At 42.7% G+C, this 26728-nt stretch overlaps 1 protein-coding gene across 1 annotated transcript in view; it reads left to right on the plus strand.

The window, feature by feature from the left end:
* Nucleotides 1–488: 488 nt before the first annotated feature.
* The window catches only part of LOC147894206 (uncharacterized), an 80360-nt gene continuing 54120 nt past the window's right edge, over nt 489–26728 (plus strand). The window contains exon 1 of the mRNA XM_087384687.1: nt 489–573. Coding sequence (XP_087240813.1) covers nt 489–573 — 85 coding nt within the window. The remainder of the gene's footprint in view (nt 574–26728) is intronic.

The raw sequence follows: 26728 nt of genomic DNA on the forward strand, positions 1-26728 counted from the left end.
TTTTTATGTGCTTGTGCTCACATTTACTATGTTCAATGGCATTTTTCAATTCATCACATGTCTTGAATTTTGACATCCTTTGCTTTGATGGTGTCTTGACATGGAAAAACTGTCCACGCCAAATTTTATACAAGGTTGCCCTTGAAATCATGCTCTCTTCTCTATCTTGTAAATTTTTATTGTCTATTTCTAGCACAGCCTTCTTTGTCATTCCCAAAGGAAGATGATGTTGGCATTCCACACTTCCATCCAACATTGTTTGTGGAAGATGAGGCTATGGTAATGCATGATCGCCAAGGATTTGCTTTAATTTTGTAGTTGCATTTCTAGTGCTTCTTTTTTCTTTAAGCTTGTAGGAATTTTCATCAATTTTATGAACTTTATGAACCATTTTTCCTTTTACCTCTACCTAGATGGTCCAATATATACCATGTGATAGTCCAATTAACCATTGATATCCTCGATTACATATAGATGTCCCATTAACCATGGGTTTCAATTTGGGTAAATACAGTTTCTTGTTCTCGAGTCCTTATCACCTTGATGAAGAAAACAAGAAAACTCTTGAAGAAGGTAGGTATGTCTACTAGTCCCTGCCTTACTCCAAGTGCTGATGCACATGGCTTCATAATCATCTTTTCCAACTTTTCTTATGCAACGTTTCCTGCAAACAAACGTACATAAGAGTCCTTTCTATATTCTCCTTAGATAACATTGCATGTCTCTTGGGTTCTAGAATTGGTGCCATGATTCATTGCCTCCTGACACTCACAAAAAGAAATGCCATGATTCATCACCTCTTGACACTCACATACTTTCTTTTGTTGAATAGTTTCTTGTGTTTCCGAGTTGTGGGTCCATTATCTGGAATTGAATCTAATTCTCTTGAATCTTCATCTCTAAAATCAAATGCAGAGTGCCTTTGGGAATTATTTGATGTCACTTTATAATATCTTGGAATCGACAATCTAGAGACAACTTGTTCATTAAAGTCAACATGTTGCCAATGCCTCTTGAATATTTTGGTTGAACTGTTTCTCCTTCACAAATAGATGTTCTTCCACATTTGCTTGGGTGTATCCAATTGCAAAACTATTTTCAAGGCCATTTTGGGGCTGCAATGCAATGCACTCCTAGGTAAATATTTGAATTTTGTGCAGACCCCCACTCTCGTCGGAAATTTTCCCAATGTCATGAAGGCGCATTGACGTAATAATGAGATGCAATCTATTTGTTTTGAACACCGCATAGCTCAACACATGACATCTCTACACTACCTCATGTAGCACAGTCTCTAGCCTATGCCGCCTCATCACTTATCATTGTGTAGCCATTTGCCATAGCTTTGCCACCTATCACTGGGCACCGCACCCATGCAGATCATTAAAAGTGAAGGTTGGCTTGGAGAAACCACTGTGTTGGTTCTTAGCATAAAAATTAGATGCAATCTATCATTCTACACATCGCTGAATGCAGTCTTGGTATGACCATGTCTCATCATGTAACCTTTTGCTGCATCTTTGCCCGCAGCCCATGCAAATCATAGGTTGGCTTGGAGAGACCACCGTGCTTGTTTTTTGCATAATAATGAGATGCAATCTATCATTTTAGTCCTTATCATAGTAAATATAAATGAGGGCAAAAGTATAATTTATCGAGTGAAATTAAGCAAAAGAGATTACAATGTACATATACATCCAAGAACAGGTTATCTAAAAATTATCAACTTATACCAAGAAAAAATGGAACAGAGGATAAAACTTGATAATTGCTAAGAGCCTTAAAGGCCAAAAGATTATAGGTAGCAGCCATGACCATTCAAATATAAAAGTTAACAACAATGCATACTGAGAGCCTCAAATTGAACAAAAAGAGATTACATAAATGCCTTAGCGACCAAAACATTATATCTATTGAGCCAAAATATCATTGAGAGTCCAAAGGATTACATCCAGCCATTTCTGAGAGCCTCGTCTAAGTAAGAGGGAATTTATACAACTCAATTTTCCGTCAGTCTAGTGTTGCATTAAAACTTTTTAGGGAGCTAAAGGAGGATATGATGGAGAGCCCAAAGACCATGTACATTGCCAAGACTCACATTACGACCCCCCCAACAAGTTGAGAGTACTATGTTTTGAAAATACTGAGGCCTTTGTTGACATCTAGGGGGAGGAACCCACACAACACAGCCATAAAGAGGCCCTCTGGGTGTAAAGAAAGAGGGAGAGAGATAGGAGACTCAAGTTCAGCTTTCTTCACCACACACAAAAGAGAGAGGACACAAGGTTGGAGGGTGAAGCTTTTCTTCACTTTTGCACAAACCAACAATAATACAATAGAAGAGGGAAATACCCTATATGTCAAAACCTAGAATACGTGGTTCATATGTGAACACAAACCAAAAACATACGTGGTAGTCTAACTACACCACGAGTACAACTAACATAGGCGGTGACATAAATGATAGTCATCCAAGAGATGTATCGGAGGTAGAGCTTGATATCTCAACACTCCCCCTCAAGCTCAAATCCATCTCACGTACACCAAGCAAGCTCCTAAATCTGCGAAGCTTCTCGGTACCCAATGCCTTCGTAAAAATATCAGCCACCTGCTCCTCAGTGCTGACATAGACAAGATCAATCTCACCAGCTAGAACCTTCTCTCTCACAAAGTGATAATGCACCTCAATGTGCTTCGTTCTAGCATGATAAACTGGGTTATTAGCAAGCATGATGCTGCTAATGTTGTCACAATGAATGACAACTGCTGCATGAACTGACTGTCCCATATCTCCAAGTAGCTTCCGTAACCAAGCTACCTCACATGCAGCCATTGCTGCACCCCTGTACTCAGCCTCTGTGCTCGACAAGGCAACTGTTGGCTGCTTCTTGCTGCTCCAACTGATGGCACCACTCCCAAGGGAAAACATAAAACCACTAGTAGATCTCCTGTCTGAGACACTACCAGCCCAGTCAGCATCTGTGTATCCATGTACCTGTAATGCACACCCAGCTTCATAAAACAGTCCATAATGCAATGTGGACTTCACATACCGCAGTATGCGCCTAGCCGCATCCAAATGTGGCTTCCTTGGTGCCTGCATAAACTGACTCACCAGCCCCACAGCATAGCTCAAATCTGGTCTGGTTATAGTCATGTAAATCAAGCTACCTACTATGCGCCTGTACATAGTAATATCTTCAAGAAGCTCACCTGTCTCTGCATTGAGCTTCACATTCTGCTCCAATGGAACAGAAATAGGCTTACAGCCTGTCATCCCATATTTGGACAGCATGTCCAAACCGTATTGCCTTTGCAACAGCCATATCCCACTCGGGGATCTAATAACCTCAATGCCCAAGAAGTAACGCAGCTCTCCCAAATCCTTCATCTCAAATTTCTGCTTCAACAGCAGCTTCACTTCATTAATGTCTGCATCACTATCACCTGTAATAATCAAGTCATCAACATAGATGACTATAAGCACAATCCCTCTGTTTGTCCTTTTCACATAAAGTGAAAAATCTGAATTGGAAATCTGAAATCCTATAGTGACAAGATATTGCCCTATCTTGTCTGACCATGCCCTTGGTGCCTGTTTTAAGCCATACAAGGCTTTGCGCAACCTGCATACAAAATCGGGGTGTGAGTTATCTTCATAACCCTCTGGCTGCATCATATAAACCTCTTCCTGCAAATCACCATGCAAGAAGGCATTTTTCACATCCATCTGATGCAAAGACCATCCCTTTGCAGCAGCCATAGCAATTACTACTCTCACGGTTGCCATCCTTGCAACTGGGCTGAAAGTTTCCTCATAGTCAATTCCATATGTCTGCGCAAAACCTTTGGCAACCAATCTTGCCTTGTACCTGCTAACAGACCCATCAGCATTGTGCTTTACTTTGTAAACCCACTTGCAGCCAATAGCCTTCTTATCATGAGCCAAAGGCATCAAATCCCAAGTGTGGTTTGCATCCAAGGCAGCCATCTCTTCATCCATAGCTGCTTCCCAATTTTTATGCCCTGCTGCATCCTCAAAACATGTGGGCTCTGGCTCCTCTAGAACCTTGACCATATAAGCATAGTGATGTGCTGTATACCCATCATATCTCAGCCTATCAACTGGATACTTAATACGAGTGGACCTCCGTACAACTGGATCAGTTGCAGGAGTCTTTAAATCATGCCTGCTTTTCCTTGCACCAGGTGTAACAACAGAAGGAATCCCAAGTTCCTCATCAAGGCTCATTTCAGAGCCACTTGACTCTCCATCAACATGAGAGCTACCAGCAGACACATCAAACACTGGAGCATGGTCCACTTTTTCTTTTCCCTTATGTGATACCTGCACAACACTATTAGGACTGCCATGTGACGATTCACTAGATCTCAATCTCCCTGTCCATGCATTAGATCCACTAGTAGAGGACTCTCTGGGTCCACTCAAGGCTTGAGATTGCTGCTCTGCATTTATTGCAGCATTCCCATTTCCTACATCTGCATCTCCTACCATAACAGTTGGTGCATACCAGCTGCTCATTTCATCAAAAACAACATCTCTGCTCACTTGCATTTTGCGGGTGGAAGGGTTATAACAGCGATACCCTTTCTGGTGCTGAGCATATCCAATAAAGATGCATTTTTCTGCCTTTGGATCCAGCTTTGTTCTCTTCTCATCAGGAACATGAACATAAGCTATGCAACCAAATACCTTCAAGTGAGAAATATCTGGTTTTTGGCCTGTATACATTTCTTCAGGCGTCATGCCATGGACAGCTGCAGTGGGGGTTCTGTTCATAATATAAATAGCAGTTGCTACTGCTTCAGCCCAAAAATAATCAGGCATGTTTTTCTCATTTAGGATCGCCCGTCCTACTTCTGCAATATGCCTGTTCTTCCTTTCTGCAACCCCATTCTGCTGAGGGGTAGACCTGCATGAGTACTTCCTTTGAATTCCCTGTTCTTTCAGATATTCACAAAATTCTTCTGAAAAGTACTCTCCCCCTCCATCAGATCTTAGCACTTTAATATGCACACCTTTCTCTTTTTCAACCATGGCCTTAAAAGCCTTGAAATGGCTGAACACTTCACTTTTGTGCTTCATAAAATAAATCCACACCTTCCTAGTGTAGTCATCAATAAACGTCACATAATAATGGCATCCACCAAGAGAAGCAGCTTTGGTTGTCCAAACATCCGAATGGATCACTTCCAAAGGTCTTCTGCTCACCTTAGCATTTTTGGGAAATGCATGTCTGGCCTGCTTACCCATTTGGCATGCTTCACATACCTTTTGCATTCCCTCAACTCTGAACTTAGGCAAACCTGCAACAATGTTTTTCGTTTGCATAGATTTCAGCCTTTGTATATTCACGTGCCCAATGCGCTTGTGCCATATCTCAATATCTGCAATGACACCTCTCCCATGCGCAAACATAGCAGCTTTCACCTCAGGCATATCAACATCCAAGGTGAACATTCTTCCATTTTTGTTGCCTTTCGCAACCAAGCGGCATTTATTTTTCAAGTCCTCAACAAAGCATCCATCAGGATTAAATCTAACCTGCAGACCTTGCTCAACCATCTGGCCAACTGAAACCAGGTTCTTAGTGATTTTTGGAACATGAAGTACATCTGCCAAGTACTTCGTTTTGCCATCCTGCATAGCCAATGGCACTTTACCAACCTGCGTAATTGGGTGCGCAGTATCATCACCTGTTTCAACATAACCTGGCTTATCCAAATTTCTAACATCATGAAACCACTCACCATGACTGGTCATGTGGTTAGAGGCACCTGAATCAACATACCAAACGTCATTGCAAGCTGCAGCATCTCCTGACATGGAGTTAACCATATGCTGCATCACAAAAAGGTGCTCATTTCTGTCGTCACCATGCCCACTTGATGATGCATAGTTGCTTTGTTGCAACTTCCCACTTTTGATGTCATTCTGTTTTTTATAGCATGTATTCTCCTTGTGTCCAGGCTTTCCACAATAATAGCATTCTGTGCTGCTATTTACTTGCTGGTTCCTTTGCCATGAACCACGGCCTCTTTGGCTCCCCCTGCCTCTAGAACTACCACGTCCTCCTCCATAGGACTGGTTTTCCTGTTGTTGCTGTTGATTCTGATTTCCTGCACGGCCACCAAAACGGCCTCTTCCTCTACCCCTGCCTCTACCTGTATTCGAGTAGAAAGCAATCTCTTGAGAAGTTGAGGTGGCTGAACCACCATTCCTTTGCTCTTCACTCAGCAAGAGAGCAATAAGTTCCTGAAAATCAGGAAATGTTTCACGGACTCCAATGGATGTCCGAAATTGTGCATAATCTTTCCCAAGACCATTCAAGGTCACAGACACTAAGTCCTCATCATCAACAGGTGCTCCAATGGAGGCAAGAGAATCTGCAAGGCCTTTCACCTTCAAGGAATACTCATTTATATTCAGATTTTTCCTTTGCACATTGTGCAACTCCTGCTTTAGCTGCATCTTTCGTGCTTTGGTATTTGTGCTATACAGCTTCACCAATGTATCCCATGCTTCCTTAGGCATCTCTACATCCTGTATATGCACAATCATAGAATCTGAAATGCTAACAGATAGCCAATACAAGCATTTTCTGGCTTTTTCATGCCATTCCTTAAAGGCCTTCAATTCAGCAGGAGTGGGAGCAGTACCCAAAACTGGTTCTGCAGTTTCACCACTGATGTAATCCCAAACTCCCTTTCCCATAAGGAAGTTTGTCATCCTGAACTTCCATGCTTGGAAGTTGTTCTTGTCAAGCTTCTCACTGACAATGGTAGACAGATTCTCAGACATTTTACAAATCACGAATTGCAACAGCAACCTGTAAACACAGCAAATGCCTCACAAGGGCAAATAGCAAAACTTCTGCGAAAAGCCTCACAGGGGCAGATCTGCAACACTGACGAAAGTGGTATTTCACCACACAGTCACTTCCTCGTGACGATTTTGCATCAACAGGCAACAGGCATGAATCTGCAACTCCCAATATCTCTGCACATAGGCATACGATGCAATTTCTATGGCACCTTTCCACCGACTAGCCGCGCGGTGGTCGCACAGCAAAAACAGGGCCTTTTTCTGAGTGCCTGCGAAGAACTTCCGCCTCCAAAACGGGCTTCGAAACGGCCTCAATTCAAAAAAATAATGTCACCAAGGGCTTCGCCCGCTCCCGCAGCATATACTGCGCTCTCGCCACACCGCGAAGGGCCTCTCAATCTGAAACAGTGCACTCCTGCACTTCTGGCTGTGCTACCTGCAGAGATTTGCTCCCAAACTCGAAATAGGAAAGCAACACTGGTCCTCTTACCAGGACACCACAAACTTGGCTTGCTTTCTTGAGCTCCTTACCACGAACAAGGCTCTGATACCATGTAAAGAAAGAGGGAGAGAGATAGGAGACTCAAGTTCAGCTTTCTTCACCACACACAAAAGAGAGAGGACACAAGGTTGGAGGGTGAAGCTTTTCTTCACTTTTGCACACACCAACAATAATACAATAGAAGAGGGAAATACCCTATATGTCAAAACCTAGAATACGTGGTTCATATGTGAACACAAACCAAAAACATACGTGGTAGTCTAACTACACCACGAGTACAACTAACATAGGCGGTGACATAAATGATAGTCATCCAGGAGATGTATCGGAGGTAGAGCTTGATATCTCAACACTGGGAGCATGTCATCTAACGTGGTGACATGCAGATGTGTGGGGAATCAACTATGGGAACGAAGGGTCTCCACTAGTGGTAGCATTTCCACTCTAAGAGCTGAGTGCAATGCAATCACCTTATATGAGAAGACAGATAACATTGGGATCACAGGGGTGGTTGTAGGCATGCTGAAGATGAGTGGGTGAGTAGCAAATGAGCAGGGGAGCAGATGAGTGATGAGAGTTAGAGGAGGCAATGTGGAGCAAAGTAGAGTAGGGGCGGAAAAGATCTAGAGTGTGGAGCAAAGTAGTAGAGCATGTGGAGGAAAGTAGTAAGCATGGGCAGATCAAAGAAACGTAGTAAAATGCCAACCATCAAAGCGCAGTTGACCAAATGTTCCTGCGGCCTTCTTTGCTCCTTTAATCTCTTGGACTAGCGGTGTTCGGATGGTTCCTCCTCAATGGCTGGAGGTTCTCTGTGGTCCAAATGCTCCTTTACCCCACTTCGGGAATGGCTGTTGCCGTTGTGGGTCCGCAAGCTCTTCTTCCTCTTATTTATCTTGAATCCTCCCAAGCACCATTGGGGGAGTTCGGTTTGCTATTGGTAGTTGTATTGGATGGATATCCTGGTCTTGGTTGTCTGGAAAGGAAGCATCCTCCTCCAATTGATGCGGCTGTTCTGAGAAGACCACATCGCAACTTACTATTACCTTCTTGGTAACAGGATTATAGAGACGGTAACCCTGTGCCTCTTCACTGTAGCCCAAGAAAATACATTTTCGGCTCTTCGGTTCCCATTTGGTCCTATTAGCATCAGGGACATGCACAAAACAATCACATCGAAAAACTCTGAAATGTGCAGGTGAAGGTTTCTTACCAGAAAAGGCCATTCACATCCTTCGTGTAGCTATGAATCAGAATGTAAACTACTGTGTTACATGCTTCAGCCCAGAAAGTCTTTGGCAAATCTTTCCCTTGCATCATACTCCTGCCCATTTCACAGATGATGTGCATCTTGCGCTCTACTACTCCATTTTGTTGTGGTGTATGTGGCGGGGGTTTCTGCCTCTTGATCCCGTGACTTTTGTAGTAACTTTCGAATTCACTTGATGTGAACTCACCACCTCTATCTGATCTCAACTTCTTCACCTTCCTCCCCATTTCTTTCTTAACCATTACATGCCATTCTTTGAACTTACTAAAATCCTCATCTTTAGTCTTCAAGAAGTATATCCATATCCTTCTACTGTAGTCATCGATCAGTGTCATGAAGTAGTAGGAACCACCCAAAGCTTCCATCTCCATCTTTCCACAGAGGTTCGTGTGAACGAGCTCTAGAGGAGCCTTTGCCCTGCTGGCCTCTTTAGGAAAGGGATGCCGATGCTGCTTGCCCATCATGCAAGCTTCACATACATCGGGCAGATCTGTAATTTCTGGTAGGTCTGCAATCATTCCACTTTTATGCATCTTCTTTAAAGAACTAAGGTTTAGATGACCAAACCTCTCATGCCACAATTTAGTGTTCTTCACATCAGCTTGAGCACTGAAAGCTGAGAGTTCATAAATGTTGTTGTGCCGTGTACCTTTACCAATGACCTTCCCTTGAAGATCCAAAATTTGTGCACCATTCTTATCGAATTGAACTTTGAGGTCTTGATCCGTGATCGCAGAAACGGACAACAAGTTCCTCTTGATATCTGGCACATAAAGAACATCAGACAACTGTTTTACAACTCCATCTGACTTGAGAGCAATCATACATTTTCCTTTTGCTGGACATTTTGCATCATGGTCGACTGCTACCAGGATGTCATTCCCTATCGGATGTAGAGAGGTATACCAATCCTTCTGACTGGTCATGTGGCACGATGCACCACTGTCAATAATCCAAGGTTCTTCCACAGGTACATGAACTGCCTCCATGTAAATCTCCTCAATTGCTACGAATAGCTCTATTGGTATTGCCTATGCGCTATTGTTGGACTCTTTCTTTACTCCATTCTTCTCATCTACAATCTTCTTCCAGCACTCATTCTGCTTGTGCCCTGCCTTATTGCAATAGAAGCACTTGATCTTCTTCTTTCTCTTTTTATCATTAGAAGAAGATGGATTACCAGAGTCCTTACCCTTACCTTTCTTTGATCCAACCAAGAAAGCCGAATCTTCTCCAGTCCTCATCTTTTGACGCATCTCATTCTCCAGAAGCATTGCGCTAAAATCCTCAAAGTTGAGGGGCGGATTTCTATTCTGCATATTTAGCGCCATAACAAGACCATCGTACTTTGGTGGGAGAATCCGTATGCACCTTCATGCTAGATTCTTGCTGGTGATGGTGATGCTAATCGCAGTCATCTGATCACGCAGATTCTTCACCCTGGTGATGAACTTCTCTGCCGCTTCAGACTCAGACAATTTCTCGTTCGTGAGTTGAGTCTCTAGATTCTGAATCCGCGTTTGATTCATGGTCTTGTACTGATTTTTCAAGACCCTCCATGCCTCCTCCGCTGTGGTGACATGTTGAATTAACGCCATGACGAAATCACTTACACTGCAGACAATAGAACATAGTGCATCTGCATTTCTTCTTATCCACACGAGAATCTCATCTACAGTTGGTACTATCTGTTGTCTTGCATTGGCTAGATCTGGTCTCACAACTAGCTTCACGTCCACCCCAGTAGCAGTATCCCAAAGCTTGTATGTGCTTAGGATGGTCTTCATCTTGAACTTCCAGAGTGGATAGTTAGTGCCATCCAACTTTCCACTTTCGTCGAACAGTGGGATTCGCAGTCTTGCGGGCTCGGCCATCTCTCACAATCTGCTCGCAAACAGAAACACACTACCAAATCTTCTTGCTAGAGCCCAAGCTCTGATACCATGTAAGAAAACAATACAACGTCTGTGCTCAATAGATAACAGGATCTCGTATGCAATAGAGAAAAGCAGATAGTATGGAGAATCAAAAATTTGATTACTATAGCACTGATACAATAGGTGGCGCTGCCTTCCAGCCGTGCGCTTCTATGAGAGAAGCCTCAATGGAATGCGAGAAACAGTAGAGGACGGAGGCTGGATGCTAAGGAATCAGGGTTGTTGTAGCCAGTGATGAAATGGGCTTCACGGGCTTGCTCTTATATAGCCACCAGTCGTAGTTGGTTAGACCCAATTGGGTGACCGACCCAGTCCGCCCAAAATGGCCGACTGGGGGTCTATCATGAAATAGGCCATCGACCACACGATAGAACCGTGGCACAAAATATAGCAACTCACCTACAGTATCCGTTCAGCTCAGAGCCATCCGAGATCATCTGGGGCTCCAAACGGGCCCCGTAACCTGAGAGTGGGCTTCCCTAAGAAATGCTCCGTCTACCCTCAGTGCGGTCAGTCATGGGATGCTTTCCCCCACTTGCATGTAGCCTAGTTGGCAGTGTGCCAACTCTATCTGAAGCCGTCCAGCCATCAGGCCACACATGGCCCCCATCTGGTGTCCAAACCAGGACCTACTAGATAACCGAGCTACTCAAATGCCTTCTCCTCATATGGGGGGCTTACAAGTAGAGTTAGCTGGTTCCCACGTAGTTACACGAGAGTGGAGCATTGATATCTAACAGTCTCTTTCTCAAGGACAATTTCCAAGAGCATGATAATCAACTTGAAGAATTGCATAGATGGCAAATATAAATTGTCATCTCATTCCAATGGAGTTGCAATGCACCTGATGACATCTACCCTCAAAGAAATTTTTGAGCAATATGATAAGAAGATGTCTCAAACTTTTCTATAAGAGAAAGCCACCAATGTAGCAAAGGCATGGCTACATGAGGAAATTCTCAAGAGGGGTGCAGAAGACAAGGTAGAGCAGAAGAGTAGAAGAAGAAGAACATAAAGGAGCTCTAGGATAGTAGGCTTGAAGATGTTGATCTAGTGATAGCTTTTGCGTGGACCGAATGCCAGAAGGTTTGTGAGGGGCAAGTTGCTGCAATGATTTGGTGAAAGGAATGGATGGGGACATTGCGAAGAAGGAGCTAGCAATGATGCAAAAACATCTTGAAGATCAGAGAGCCAAAAAGGAGGCTCTTTACAAATGGCTCTACAACATGCAGAACGTATTGAACATTGAAAAAGACTAGATGATGGATGAACTGAAAAGGGAGAATATAGAAACTAGAGACATGATGCAAGAGCTGGAGAGAGATTCAAGGCTAGGGAGGATGGGGTAGAGAGCACCCATAGTGGAGAAGACAATGAGGCAATTTTCCAGCCCAAGAAGGATGCAGAGAGGGATCTCAAAGAAAGGAAAGAGAAAGCAACATGAAGGGATGGGTCGGGCCCCTCAAGGGATGAACCAACCCCCTTCAAGAAAGGAGCAAGGAGGGCCAAGCTTACAATCAACTTGCCCTTGAAGGGAGGAACCTTTCCCCTTGAAGGGAGGAACCATCCACCTTCAGGAAAGTACCAAAAGGAGGGCTGATCCTATAGTCAAGGAGTTCAAAAAGGTGATCTCCTCAATGTAATGTGGAACCAACCCTTGAAGGTGGGAACCAGTCCCCTTCAGGAAAGGAGCAAGGAGGGCCGAGCCTACAATCAGGGAGCTAAAAGACGTGACTTGCTCAAATCAATGTAGAACTAGCCCTCCATAGGAAAGGAGTCTTTGAGATGTAATCTATGTAATGTATTGAATTATTAACATTATACAAATTTTACTTGGGCAATGTATCTATTTTAGGATAGCACTTTGCAAAAATGCAATTCGTTTAAGTATAGCATAAGTTGGTTGCAGTGATTGCACACTAGCATATTAGCTGCCACTAGCATGGTGGTTTGCTTCTATTATTATGAGATGAATGGAATACAATTCATTAGTCTAGGATTTGTGGTAACCAGCCCGATGGTTGAAATTTGATAATACAAAATAACACAAAGCACCCATAGACGCGCACACAGATGCGTTTCCTTAATTGAAAAAAAAACTTACAGGCGCATCTATGTACGCGTCTATAGACCCGCATCTATCAACGCATCCATATAACAGACATGCACCTATAGACGTGCTTTTAGATGCTCTGTAGAATTTTAAAAAAATAGAAAGACGCGTACATAGATGGGCTTATAGACGTTCTACAGAATCTTTTTTTTAAAATAAAAGTAAAATTTTGTGTGGTTGAATAGAATGATGTGTATGTTGTGTATGCTATGTTGTTACAACCATTATCGTGTTGTGTAATTCAATTCTTATAGCCAACCGCATTTTGATTAGCATGATTCCAAGCACGTCTATAGCTGACAATTACAATTCTGAATAAAACATTACAACTCCAAAATGTTTAGTTCACAAGGCATTCATTGATAGAACGTTGCACAATGAAATTGAAAGCCAAAAAAAATAAAAGGAGTGTATATTAATTCATAGCCCAAAAAGTGCTTGTATATACATATAGCATGAAGCCAAAGCCACGTCCTGTGGCTTCAAGTATAAAAAATAAGAGTGTATATACAAGAGAGGATGAAGCCAAGCCAATGGCTTCAAGTATAAAAAACTAGCACTACTTCTACGACTAATTTAAGTTCTCCGCATCCTCGCTCCCTTCTTCACTCCCTTCTTCCTCATCTTCTTCCTCCCAATTAGCCCTAGGGCCCTGTAAACGAGGGACATCTATCAATGTATGAAAAATCAAATCTTTATTTACAATATTGACATTATTTAATTACTTTTAAATACCTGGAGGCCCACATACACTGCTCCTCAGTAATCAATCCGTCATCATAGAAGTGCCTCCATGTATCTCCTCTGCGATGGTGTCACTGTATCAACAAGAGTAGGGTACCTGCCCACGATATCAAGCTACAAGATAACACAATTTGCGGAGGGGTTAGTACAAAGAAACAACTTCCTAATAAACCACATAAACACAATATAATTTGAGATCGATACAAACAAATTGGGCCTCCCATGATTCAACACCCCCTGCTCCAAAATGCACGTTTCCATATTGCTCCATTTGGATCCTTCTTGCCTCCACATGTTGTAGAATAGGGTCCGCCGCCTTCACTGCTTTCATTGCTTTCTTCCACTCACGCTTATGAGCGGTGTGGGGCTGGCCCCTTGGTGGTTGACCTCCCTCTTTCCTAGCAATCTCGACTAGTGCCTGTCTGTTAAGCGAAGATCTTTTATTGGCAAGTATCATAACAATATTTGACTTTGCCCATTTACTTGTGAACTAAACATTGGGGGGATTGAGATACCTAGAGCGAACACAGTGATGGTCTCATCAGCCAACCTTTTTTGCTACTCTTTGTAGTGAATCAAGCAATCTCTGTAGTTGTTAGCAATTACAAAGTGCATGAAGGCCATGATGTCCTTCCCTCGTGCATCCATCAAGATGCCTCCTATCTAAGTGATGTCATAGAAGATCGTACCATCACCCTGTGGCACATTTGCATCATCTGAATCATCCCTGCACCCACCACTACCCCCCCAAAGCACTGTGCCATGCATCCCCCACCGCTCTCCCTGCTACTACTCTTGCTGCCCTATCATGTTGAGCTAGTACGTTGGCCACTCGTAGAGCTGGAGAAGCGACTCTCGATTGTACGGGAGTACATTGGCCACTCGTAGCTGGAGAAGCCACTCGCGACTGCACGGGAGTACGCCAATGGCTTTGCGAGGCAGAAGGGCCTCCTAACCATAAGGGGGGAGAAGGGGCTCGGCTCTGTAGCCTACTGGGCTATCTCGACTCCACTAGGGTAATCTCAGCTGGTGTGGGATTGGCGTGGTTTGGAGTCTGTACTGACGAATCCTGGGGGGTGTTTAGAGTACCCGCAGGTCATGTATGTGTATAACTCTCCAGGAGTGGGAGGGTGCCCCAAAATGTTATATAACTCCCAAAAGATGGCATCCCGAAGATCAGGTGAGGCTGAAGAGCTTCCTGTCCACATGATGAACTGAATAAAAGAAAAGAACAAGATTATTATCGAGCATGCCCTCTTTCTATCATGCATGCCCTCTTTCCATCATGCAAAAGAAAAAATAGAGTGACAACCTGACATTGAGCAAGCATTTACAGACTCCTGCATTAGTTGAATTAGAGCGACAGAATTCTGTATCTGCTTGCTCAAATGTCTGGCTATTGAAGCTTCACGTGGGGAAAAAGAGAGAAGGAAAGAGAGGAAAAAAGAGAGGAAAAGAGAGGGAAAAAGAGAAAGAGAGAGAGGAGAAAAGAGAGGAAAAGATAGGAAAAGAGAGGTAAAAAGAGAGGAGAAAAAAAAGAGAAAAAGAGAGGATAAAAGAGATTAAAAGAGATTTAAAGGAGAAAAGAGACGAAAAGAGAGAAAAGAGAGAAAGTGAAAAGAAAAAAAGTGAGGATAAAAGAGAGAAAAAGAGAGAAGGAAAGAGAGGAAAAAAGAGACGAAAAGAGAGGAAAAGAGAGGAGAAAAAAGAGAGAAAATGAGAAGAAATAAGAGAGAAAAAGAGAGGAGAAAAGAGAGGAAAAGAGACAAAAAGAGAGGATAAAAGAGAGAAGGAAAAAGAGAGAAAAAGTGAGGATAAAAGAGAGAAAAAGAGAGGTGGATTCACATCCTGGAAAGTGATTCTTCTCATTTCAACATCCCTCATGGGTGCCTTATGCATCTTCTTCTCATGGAAGACTACATCATGGCTGCGTATGATCTTCTTTGCTTCTGGATCCCAGAGACGATAGCCCATCTCTCCACTTTCACCATAACTCAGAAAGATGCATTTCCTAGACTTAGGATCTAGCTTCTTTTGAAGCTCTTTTGGCACATGTGCATATGCCTCACACCCAAATATATACAAATGAGAGTAAGAGGGCTTCTTGCCACTCCATGCCTCTTCAGGAATACCACCATCCAAACTCTTACTAGGTGATCTATTGATCACATGCACTGTAGTCTTCATTGCCTTAGCCCAAAAACCACCAGAAAGACTTGCATTGGAAAGCATGCATTGCAACCTTTCTTGAATGGTACGGTTCATCTTTTTTGCAACTGGATTTTGCTCTAGAGTAAGAGGGGATGTGAGCTCCCTCTTAATCCCACATGTATCACAAAAATGCTGAAAGTCATGAGAGAGATACTCTCCACCATTGTCAGTCCATAGGCATTTAAGCGTTCTACCTGACTGATTCTCAACCAAGGCCAGCCATTTCTGAAATACCTGGAACACATCACTCTTCCAAGCTATAGCATAAGCCCACACTTTCCTAATTGCATCATCAATGAATGTCACATAGTATTCAGCCCTGCCTAATGACCGTGTAGGCATGGGACCACATACGTTTGAATGCACCAAATCAAGCTTTTCAAACTCTTTCTTTCCCCTTCTTTTATGGGCTGATTTAGTCTTCTTCCCATAGAGACAGTGCTCACAAAATTCAAAATCAGAGAAACTCAATACGGTACATAACCCAAATGGCATAAGAGTTTCATTCCATTCTGCTCATGTGCCCCAACTTGCAATGCCACAAAGAAGTGCTTGGCTGCTCGGTTATTGCAACAACATGATCAAATACCCCTGATACATGTAAGGGATATAAAGTCCCACACTTGGCACCCCTGGCCAAAAGCATAGAGCCCTTCTGAATTTTCCAACTCTGAAAGCCAACAGTGGTGTGAGAACCAGCATCATCTAGCTGACCCACTGAAATAAGACTCTTGGTCAACTTAGGCACATGTCTCACATGTTTCAAAATAAATGCAGACCCATTTGCAAAAGAAAACTTTATGTCACCTACTCCCACTATGTCACATGCATAGTCATTTCCAAGATGCACACAACCTGTCTTTCCACTATCATAACTGGAGAACCATTCCCTATGGGGAGTAACATGGAATGAAGCACCAAAATCCAAAATCCAATCCTGGGAATATGCATCATCTGAAGTGGTAAGCAACTCTGTAGATAAACTAGACATGAAGAGAACGTCATTGTCACTATCATGTGTGACTGCATTGATCTCCTCGATCTTCACTTTTCCTTTTTCCTCCCTTGGACTCTCTTCCTTTTGATTTGCACCCCAATTTGCATTCTTTTTCTTATCCTTTTGCTCTCTTTTCAGCTTGTAGCAATCCTTTTTCATATGGCCCTTCTTGCCACAATGGTAACACTCAATGTTCCGTGCCTTGGATTTGCTATGAGACTTCCCTCTTTCTTGGGACTTCCCCCTGAACTGTCCCCTTTGCACATTTAAGGTTGCATCTTGCTTGTTGCCATCCATAGACTTCCATCTAATCTCCTTGGCCAACAAGCTACCCACAACATCATCAAACTTTAGTACTCCACCAGGTGCAGAGTTACTGACAGCTGTACAAAGGTATCCCATGAGGATGGCAATGAACATAAGAGAAATATTGCCTTAGTCTCCGCATCAAAATTCATCTTCTGAGCCTGAAGCTGGCTGAAAATAATATTGAATTCATTCAAGTGAGAAGCAATGGAGACCCCTTCCTTCATCTGCAGCTCAAACAACCTCTTCATGAGGTAAACTTTATTAGAGGTTGTTTCCTTCTCATAAGTGGCACATAGTTTCTTCCACAAATCTTCCATAGTGTGCTCATTTACTACTGTGAAATAAACTGACTCTGCAAGATGAAGTCTAATAGTAGACTTTGCTAATGCATCCAATGCATTCCAATCATCCTCAGACATATTTGTAGGCTTAGCTTTAATACCTGCCAAGGGTTTAATCTGCTTCTTTTGAATAAGCACATCCCTTATTTGTTCTTTCCACAAAGAAAAGTTTGTCCCATCAAACTTCTTAATGTTGCAAAACTCCTTTTCAGACATGGAAGAGGATGCCATGATGCAAATAAAGCAAAATCCCAAATGCTAGTGCCTGTAAGAGAGAATCACACCAAATACCAGGTGCACCCAAATGTGTATGCCACAATAGAATGAAATATCACCAAAACTCAAAGCTCAAAGCATCAAAAGATGCAGTTGACTCATGTGCATGTACTATGCATCCATATGAGCAAATCTGGCCCAAAAGAAAATGCCAACTACAATGGTAATCCAAAATGCCAATAGGTGCCAAATGGCTCAAGCATAAACACCGTCCATGGGCATATGCATTAATAATATCTCATCCAAGAGAGCATAACACTATCAGTGCATCACCTACAATGTGTCAAAGCTGTCCCTCAGCATAAAATAGCATCCATGTGCAAAGCGTCCATAAAAATAGCATCTCACAAGGCAATCTAGGCCTATGAGCGCATCCAATAAGGATTGCAATGCATCCAAATGGCCTATAAATCATCCACTGCAACCCAATGCACACCATGAATGAGTGCACATGGCTCAAAGTGCAACCAGAGTGATCTGCATAAGGTATGCTCAAGAAATCATGGTCCCACGAAAAAGACCACTACTAAAAATAGAACCTGAGATGCCTGAAAACATGGGCGCTAATGCATAATCGGACTCATCAAGAAAATCTGCAAATATCTCTCTTCTGTCGGAACTCCAAAATCCCAACCGGTGAGAGAAATGGGAGTCAACACTTATCCACTACCATGTGGCATAAATCTAAGGTTTCAAAACCTTGGAATGAAAATTGCATAACAGAGAGACGAAATCGAATACACAGAGATCTATAACTCTGAAAATACTCCACCGAATCATGAAATAACTGATAGGTAGGGGTTTTTAGGCGTCAGGAACACAATGGGACAGACGGTTTTGGAAACCGTGGTCTCAATCACTGGGTCCAACACACAGACTAAAAAACTTTTTTGGAAACAGAGCTATTTGTAAACTCCACCGGAGTGCGAATGATGAGCAACATAGAAGTTTTCGAACCTCCTCAGTCCACCAGAACAGACAGATCTACAAATGGTTGCTCCAAACTTGAGTTCCAACACCCAGGCAGAAAAAACGTAGGAACTGACACAGTGAGTCAGAAATCCAATGAAATGATCCCAGATTCAAGAATGAAGGTGTTTCCAAGCTCTTGAAGTGAAGTGGACACCAAAAGCAAGCAATAGTTTCCTCTACAAGTCAATGCGGAGTTCTGTCATCGAACGGAATAGGAAAAAGCTCAAAAAATGACTTTTTCTTTGAAAACACTTAACAGGCTCTCAAAACCACTTCACAAAACCAAAGTGACTTTTGCAAAGGTCCTTCCAAGGTCTCTACACACTCAGATGCAAGTAAAGTCACCCACAAAGCTTCCCACAGAGCTTCTCCTTCCTCCCATAGAGCTGCTAAACTTCCAAGCATTCACGCACACTCAGCTAGATCACCCGGGCTCTGATACCAGTTGAGAGTGCTCTCAATGGAAGCAAGAATAAAAGAGGGAGAGAGAGATAGAGAGCCACACAAGTTTTGGTGGGTGCAGAACACCCTAATCTTCTTTTTCATTCATTTATATATGCATTTGAGTATTGTACATAACCGGGGTAAAGGCACAGTGACCTTTAACCCCCACAGGAAGCTCTTGTCCTTCTTCAAAGCTGCTTCTCTTTCTTCTCTTCCTTGTTCACCCTCTTCTCTTGTATTCTTGGGGAGGATTGTGTAAGCCTAGAGATGAGTGTGGGTGCTTGGGGATGATTGTGGAGTTGTGTCTGTTAATAGGAAAGCAAGCCGCGCGATGCTAAAAGTATGTGAAGGAAAGCAAGCGCGCTAAAAGTAGGTTTGAAAATTAGCTCGCAGTTTGCGTGTCTAAAAGCGTGTCTAAACACGCATCTAAAAGCACGTCTAAACATGCGTCAATTAGTGCGGCTACACTATGTTTTAGACGTGCTTATAGACATGTCTCATAGTACAGACATGGTGTTAGACACACTTTTAGATGCTACACAGAGTTTTAACATTTATAACTCATGCAAGAACACATTTTTTGGGTTTTTTATCTGTAGGATGCCTTCATCTTCAACAAGTAGCTCTAGTGAGGATGAATCCCTCTATATCCACCATCGCAAAATGTGGTTGGAGCAAAAAATCAAATGTATGTGTGATCAATGTCGAGGAAACATGTATCGTGCATGCAAAATTACACTCAATCATGGAGATGGAGACAGGGACAGAAAGAGGGAGATGGAGAGTGGGATAGAGAGAGAGAGAGAGAGAGAGAGAGAGGGGGGGGGGGGGGGGAGAGGGAGAGAGGGGGGGGGAGAGAGTTAAGATTGCATTTATTCATTTGCACCTCTAAGTTAAGAAAGACAAAAAATAAGAAAGTTAATTAAGGTCTCCGAGAGACTATGAGACTGAAAAAATCCCAAATACAATTGATCTAAAGGGTGGAGCCGCTAACAAAATACAAAAAATGTATATGTAAAATCTAGTGTCCAATGTCCATTCATAGCTAAGGGCAACAAGGCAACAAGATGATCATCGGGTGCCACAGAGAGAGAGAGAGAGAGAGAGAGAATAGGGACACAAAGAGAGAGAGAGAGAGAGAGACAAAGGGAGGGAAAGAAAGAAAGAAATATTAACGTCCTTGGAAGACCTTGCGGGTCTATGGGACAAAGTACAATCATAGATCGACATGCAAAGCCATTGTGGGCTGAGGTAGAGAGAGGGAAGAGACTCAAGGGAGGGAAAGATGGATTCGGAGAGGGAAGAGAGAGAGAGAGAGAGAGAGAGAGAAACTTTCCAAAGTAAAAACAATATATATAAAAATATTTTAATTAAAAGAATTTGTAACGGCAATGCCCATTTTATAAAATACACTTCTAAGGTCATTTTCACATTTTCAGTTTTTCACTCTTGAGTAATCTTGCATTCCACAACCTCCTCTTTCGTCTTCCCAAGCATCCTCCTGCACTCATGGCTTCCCCTAGAGAGCTTTTTGATGAGTGGATTTCATCCACTGATTCCCATGCCTCTGCAGCTCAGGTTTATCCTATCTTTTGCAAGGCATTCCAGCTTGATTCTCACTTGAGAGCTCTCCATCCTGCTAATAATCCCTCTCTCCAGTTTTTTTATAGATTTATCTATGGGCAATCTGTCGCGATTGCTGACTCCCCTCACCAATGGGTTTCATTGCATATTTTGAGCTCTTTTGACCAGAGTGCTAAATTGAAGAAGACACTAGGTAGGGCCATGGATAATGTCCCTATATCTCTCCATGAGTATGCTATTCCCATTGAGGATGATTCATTTTTCCCAATTCATTTGATCGATAGAGATGCAGCCCTTACCGTTCTCCTTGCAACTAGCAAGTTTGATGATGATGTTGGCGAGTAGCCCGAGGGTCCTTCTGCATCCACAAGTGGTGGAGCAGGTCTATCAACAAGTGGAGGAGATGACGTAAACCTAGACATAGAACCTGAGGAGCATACTATTAACCTAGCTGAGGAGCAAGTTGAGAGCAAGGTCATCTTATCATCATATCTGACTCATGCATACCCATCCTCCACCTATAATCCAGATGAGGCAGCAACCAAGCCACATCTCACTTTGGTTGATCCAATCAGAATTGAGTGTGAGGAATACCTTACCCTATTGGAAGTCATGGAAGAAATTGGTCTTCGAGAGAATGAGGTGCTATGTCGGCTCTCGAATGACACCTTTGATGATGTCACTGACTTTGATGCTCCAGTTGATCCAGCAATCGATGATATTGCACGCTTTGATGACTCAAGCCTCATCAATCTGCCAATGAACATGGAAGGCAATCAAGGATGCCGCACTAGAGTATGACATGTCCGATGAGGAGTTCATGAATTTGTAGAGGGAATTGTTTGGGGAGAGACATGAAGAAGCTGGCACCTCAAGCTAGCATGAAGTTCAAGATCAACCACAAAAGGGAGTCTAGTTGGACAATGTAGCTGACATAGTCCGTGATGAGGAAGAAAAGGTATGTAGCTTTGCCAGCTTCGTCATGTGATTCGATATCATCTGTATAATTCTAGGTTCCATTTCAGCAACGAAAATCCATGCTTTGTCTTCAATTGGTAGGGAATTAAATATAGGGTTTAGGGTTTAGTGTTCGAACCCCAACCAAATTTTGTTATTTTAAACCCAGGCCATGCATACCAAGCATATTTATGCATTTTCTGAGAGTGCTCTCAATGGAAGCAAGAACGGAAGAGGGAGAGAGAGAAACAGAGAGCCACACAATTTTTGGTGGGTGCAGAACCACCCTAATCTTCTTTTTTCATTCATTTATATGTGTTTGAGTATTGTACATAACCGGGGTAAAATCACAATGACCTTTAACCCCCACAACATCCCACTTAAAGGACAATGTACCTTTAAGGGAGAACAACCAGTGAGCATACTATCCAATGCCCATCAATACATGACAATACTCAAACCGCTGACTAGGTAGACTCTTCGTCAGCATATCTGCAGGGTTATCATCTGTATGAACCTTGACAAGCTCTATGCGCTTGTCCTCAAGTACCTCCCTGATGAAATGGTACCTGACCTCAATGTGTTTGGTCTTTGCATGAAAGATTGGATTCCGTGCTAGCTGAATAGCACTCATGGAATCACTATGCAATGTCGGTACACCTGTATGAATCCCCAAATCTCCCACTAGCCGATCAAGCCATATAGCCTCCTTGCAACCCTCTGTGGCTGCAACATACTCAGCCTCTGTGGTAGACAAAGCAACGCACTTCTGTGCACTAGACATCCACAACACTGCACCACCTGTAAAGGTGAACACATAACCAGAAGTGGATCTCCTACTATCCACATGCCCTGCATAGTCTGAATCTGTGTACCCAAGTACACGCATGTCTCCTCTACCAAAGCAGATGCACATCTCCTTGGTACCCTTCATGTACCTCATGATACACTTAACTGCCTCCCAATGCCTCTTTCCTGGATTAGCCATATACCGGCTAACAACTCCCACTGCAAATGCAATGTCTGGTCTAGCAGCTATCATAGCATACATAAGACTCCCAACTGCTGATGCATAAGGACATTGCAACCTTTCTTGAATGGTACGGTTCATCTTTTCTGCAACTGGATTTTGCCCTAGAGTATGAGGGGATGTGAGCTCCCTCTTAATCCCACGTGTATCACAAAAATGCTGAAAGTCATGAGAGAGATACTCTCCACCATTGTCAGTCTGTAGGCATTTAAGCATTCTACCTGACTGATTCTCAACCAAGCCCAGCCATTTTTGAAATTCCTGGAACACATCACTCTTCCGAGCTATACCATAAGCCCACACTTTTCTAGTTGCATCATCAATGAATGTCACATAGTATTCAGCCCGCCTAATGACCGTGTAGGCATGGGACCACATACGTCTGAATGCACCAAATCAAGCTTTTCAAACTCTTTCTTTCCCCTTCTTTTATGGGCTGATTTAGTCTGCTTCCCATAGAGACATTGCTCACAAAATTCAAAATCAGAGAAACTCAAATGCGATACATAACCCAAACGGCATAAGAGTTTCATCCCATTTTGGCTCATATAGCCCAGTCGGCAATGCCATAAAGAAGTGCTCGGCTGCTCGGTTATTGCAACAACATGATCAAATACCCCTGATACATGTAAGGGATACAAAGTCCCACACTGGGCACCCCTAGCCAAAAGTATAGAGCCCTTCTGAATTTTCCAACTCTGAAAGCCAAAAGTGGTGTGAAAACCAGCATCATCTAGCTGACCCACTGAAATAAGACTCTTGGTCAACTTAGGCACATGTCTCACATGTTTCAAAATAAATGCAGACCCATTTGCAGCAAAAGAAAACTTTATGTCACCTACTCCCACTATGTCACATGCATAGTCATTTCCAAGATGCGCACAACCTGTCTTTCCACTGTCATAAGTGGAGAACCATTCCCTATGGAGAGTAACATGGAATGAAGCACCAGAATCCAAAATCCAATCCTAGGAATATGCATCATCTAAAGTGGTAAGCAACTCTGCAGATAAACTAGACATGAAGAGAACGTCATTGTCACTATCATGTGTGACTGCATTGATCTCCTCGATCTTCACTTTTCCTTTGTCCTCCCTTGGACTCTATTCCTTTTGATTTGCACCCCAATTTGCATTTTTTTTCTTATCTTTTTGCTCTCTTTTCAGCTTGTAGCAATCCTTTTTCATATGGCCCTTCTTGCCACAGTGGTAACACTCAATATTCCGTGCCCTGAATTTGCTACGAGACTTCCCTCTTTCTTGGGACTTCCCCCTAAATTGTGATTTGCCCCTTTGCACATTTAAGGTTGCATCCTGCTTGTTGCTGTCCATAGACTTCCGTCTAATCTCCTCGACCAACAAGCTACCCATAACATCATAAAATTTTAGAACTCCACCAGGTGCAGAGTTTTTGACAGCTGTACGGAAGGTATCCCACGAGGATGGCAATGAACATAAGAGAAATATTGCCTTAGTCTCCGCATCAAAATTCATCTTCTGAGCTTGAAGCTGGCTGAAAATAATATTGAATTCATTCAAGTGAGAAGCAATGGAGACCCCTTCCTTCATATGTAGCTCAAACAACCTCTTCATGAGGTAAACTTTATTAGAAGCAGTTTTCTTTTCATAAGTGGCACACAGTTTCTTCCACAAATCTTCCGTAGTCTGCTCATTTACTACTGTGAAATAAACTGATTTTGCAAGATGAAGTCTGATAGTAGATTTTGCTAATGCATCCAACTCATTCCAATCATCCTCAGACATATTTGCAGGCTTAGCTTCAATCCCTGCCAAGGGTTTAATCTGCTTCTTTTGAATAAGCACATCCCTTATTTGTTCTTTCCACAAAGAAAAGTTTGTCCCATCAAACTTTTTAATGCTAAAAAACTCCTTTTCAGACATGGAAGAGGATGCCATGATGCAAATGAAGCAAAAATCCCAAATGCTAGTGCCTACAAGAGAGAATCACACCAAATACTAGGTTATCACCAAAACTCAAAGCTCAAAGCATCAAAAGATGCAGCTGACTCATGTGCATGTACTATGCATTCATATGAGCAAATCTGGCCCAAAATAAAATGCCAACTGTAATGGCAATCCAAAATGCCAATAAGTGCCAAATGACTCAAGCATAAGCACCATCCACTGGCATATGCATTAATAATATCTCATCCAAGAGAGCATAGCACTATCAGTGCATCACCTACAATGTGTCAAAGCTGTCCCTCAGCATAAAATAGCATCCATGTGCAAAGCGTCCATAAAAAATAGCATCCCACAAGGCAATTCGGGCCTATCATCGCATCCAATAAGCACCACAATGCATCCAAATGGCCTATAAATCATCCACTACAACCCAATGCACACCAGAGTGATCTGCATAAGGTATGCTCAAGAAATCATAGTCCCACGGTAATGACTGCTACTAAAAATAGAACCTGAGATGCCTCAAAACATGGGCGCCATTGCATAATCGGACTCAACAAGAAAATCTGCAAATATCTCTCTTCTACCGGAACTCCAAAATCCCAACCGATGAGTGAGAAATGGGAGTCAACACTTATCCACTGCCATGTGGCATAAATCTAAGGTTTCAAAACCTTAGAATGAAAAATGCATAACAGAGAGACAAAATCGAATACATAGAGATCTATAACTCTGAAAATCCTCCACCAAATTGCGTAATAACTGACAGGTAGGGGTTTTTGGGCATCCGGAACGCAATGGGACAGACGGTTTTGGAAACCGTGGTCTCAATCACTGGGTCCAACACATGGACTGAAAAACGTTTTTGGAAACAGAGCTGTTTGTAAACTCCACCAGAGTGCAAATGATGAGCAACATAGAAGTTTTAGGACTCCTGAGTCCACCGGAACTGACAGATCTGCAAATGGTTGCTCCAAACTTGAGTTCCAACACCCGGGCAGAAAAACGCAGAAACTAACACAGAGAGTCAGAAATCCAATGAAATGATCCCAGATTCAAGAATGAAGGTGTTTCCAAGCTCCTGAAGTGAAGTGGACACCATAAGCAAGCAATAGTTGCCTCTACAACTCAATACGGAGTCTCTGTCATCGAACGGAACAGGGAAAAGCTTAAAAAACGACTTTTTCTTTGAAAACACTTAACAGGCTCTCAAAACCACTTCGCAAAACCAAAGTGACTTTTCCAAAGGTTCCTCCAAGGTCTCTACACACTCGGATGCAAGTAAAGTCACCCACAAAGCTTCCCACAAAGCCTCTCCTTCCTCCCACAGAGCTACTGAGCTTCAAGCATTCACGCACGCTCAGCTAGATCACCCGGGCTCTGATACCAATTGAGAGTGCTCTCAACGGAAGAAAGAAGGGAAGAGGGAGAGAGAGAAACAGAGAGCCACACAATTTTTGGTGGGTGCAGAACCACCTAATCTTCTTTTTTCATTCATTTATATATGTGTTTGAGTATTGTACATAACCGGGGTAAAGGCACAGTGACCTTTAACCCCCACATTTTTAGTCCAAAATATGCCTTGGAAGCATGATATCCGACATCCTGTGACCAATGCCCTATTTTTAAACATGATTTTCAGTCCAAAATATGCCCTGGAGCATGATATCCAACATTGTGCGACCAGGCACCTGGTTTTGAAAAATCAGGACCCTGGTTGCACGATGTCGGATATCATGCTTGCTTCTAGGGCATATTTTAGGCTGAAAATCCATATACATGCCTGGTATGCATGAAAGATAGCCTGGGCTTAAGTAAAAAAATTTGGTTGGGGTTTGAACCCTAAATTATATCTTTTATTGTTGCTACCACTTGAAATTGAATAAATTAAACTCTCCACTCCCACAACCCTCCCCTTGTTCTCGACACTCCATTTGTGGAAAAGATTAGGGTTAGGGTTTTCTCACATAGGGGAAAAAATAGGTTTAGGATTTTTATTCAACCAATAGGGGATACAATAAGGTTAGGGTTTTCTCACACAGGAAAAATAATCTATTAAAACAATCCTTTCTGGGGGACCATTGAGACATAAGTTACCATGCGCATGAATTTTATGCAAAGAACCCCCCTTCAAACCCTAAATCCGACATCGGGCCCTGGTTGCACGATGTCGGATTTAGGGTTTGAAGGGGGGTTCTTTGCATAAAATTCATGCACATGGTAACTTATGTCTCAATGGTCCCCCAGAAAGGATTGTTTTAATAGATTATTT

This window comes from Dipteris shenzhenensis, chromosome 14 (assembly GCF_047967505.1).
Source record: "Dipteris shenzhenensis isolate YYH24624 ecotype China chromosome 14, Dip_SZ_1.0, whole genome shotgun sequence".
Taxonomy (NCBI): domain Eukaryota; kingdom Viridiplantae; phylum Streptophyta; class Polypodiopsida; order Gleicheniales; family Dipteridaceae; genus Dipteris; species Dipteris shenzhenensis.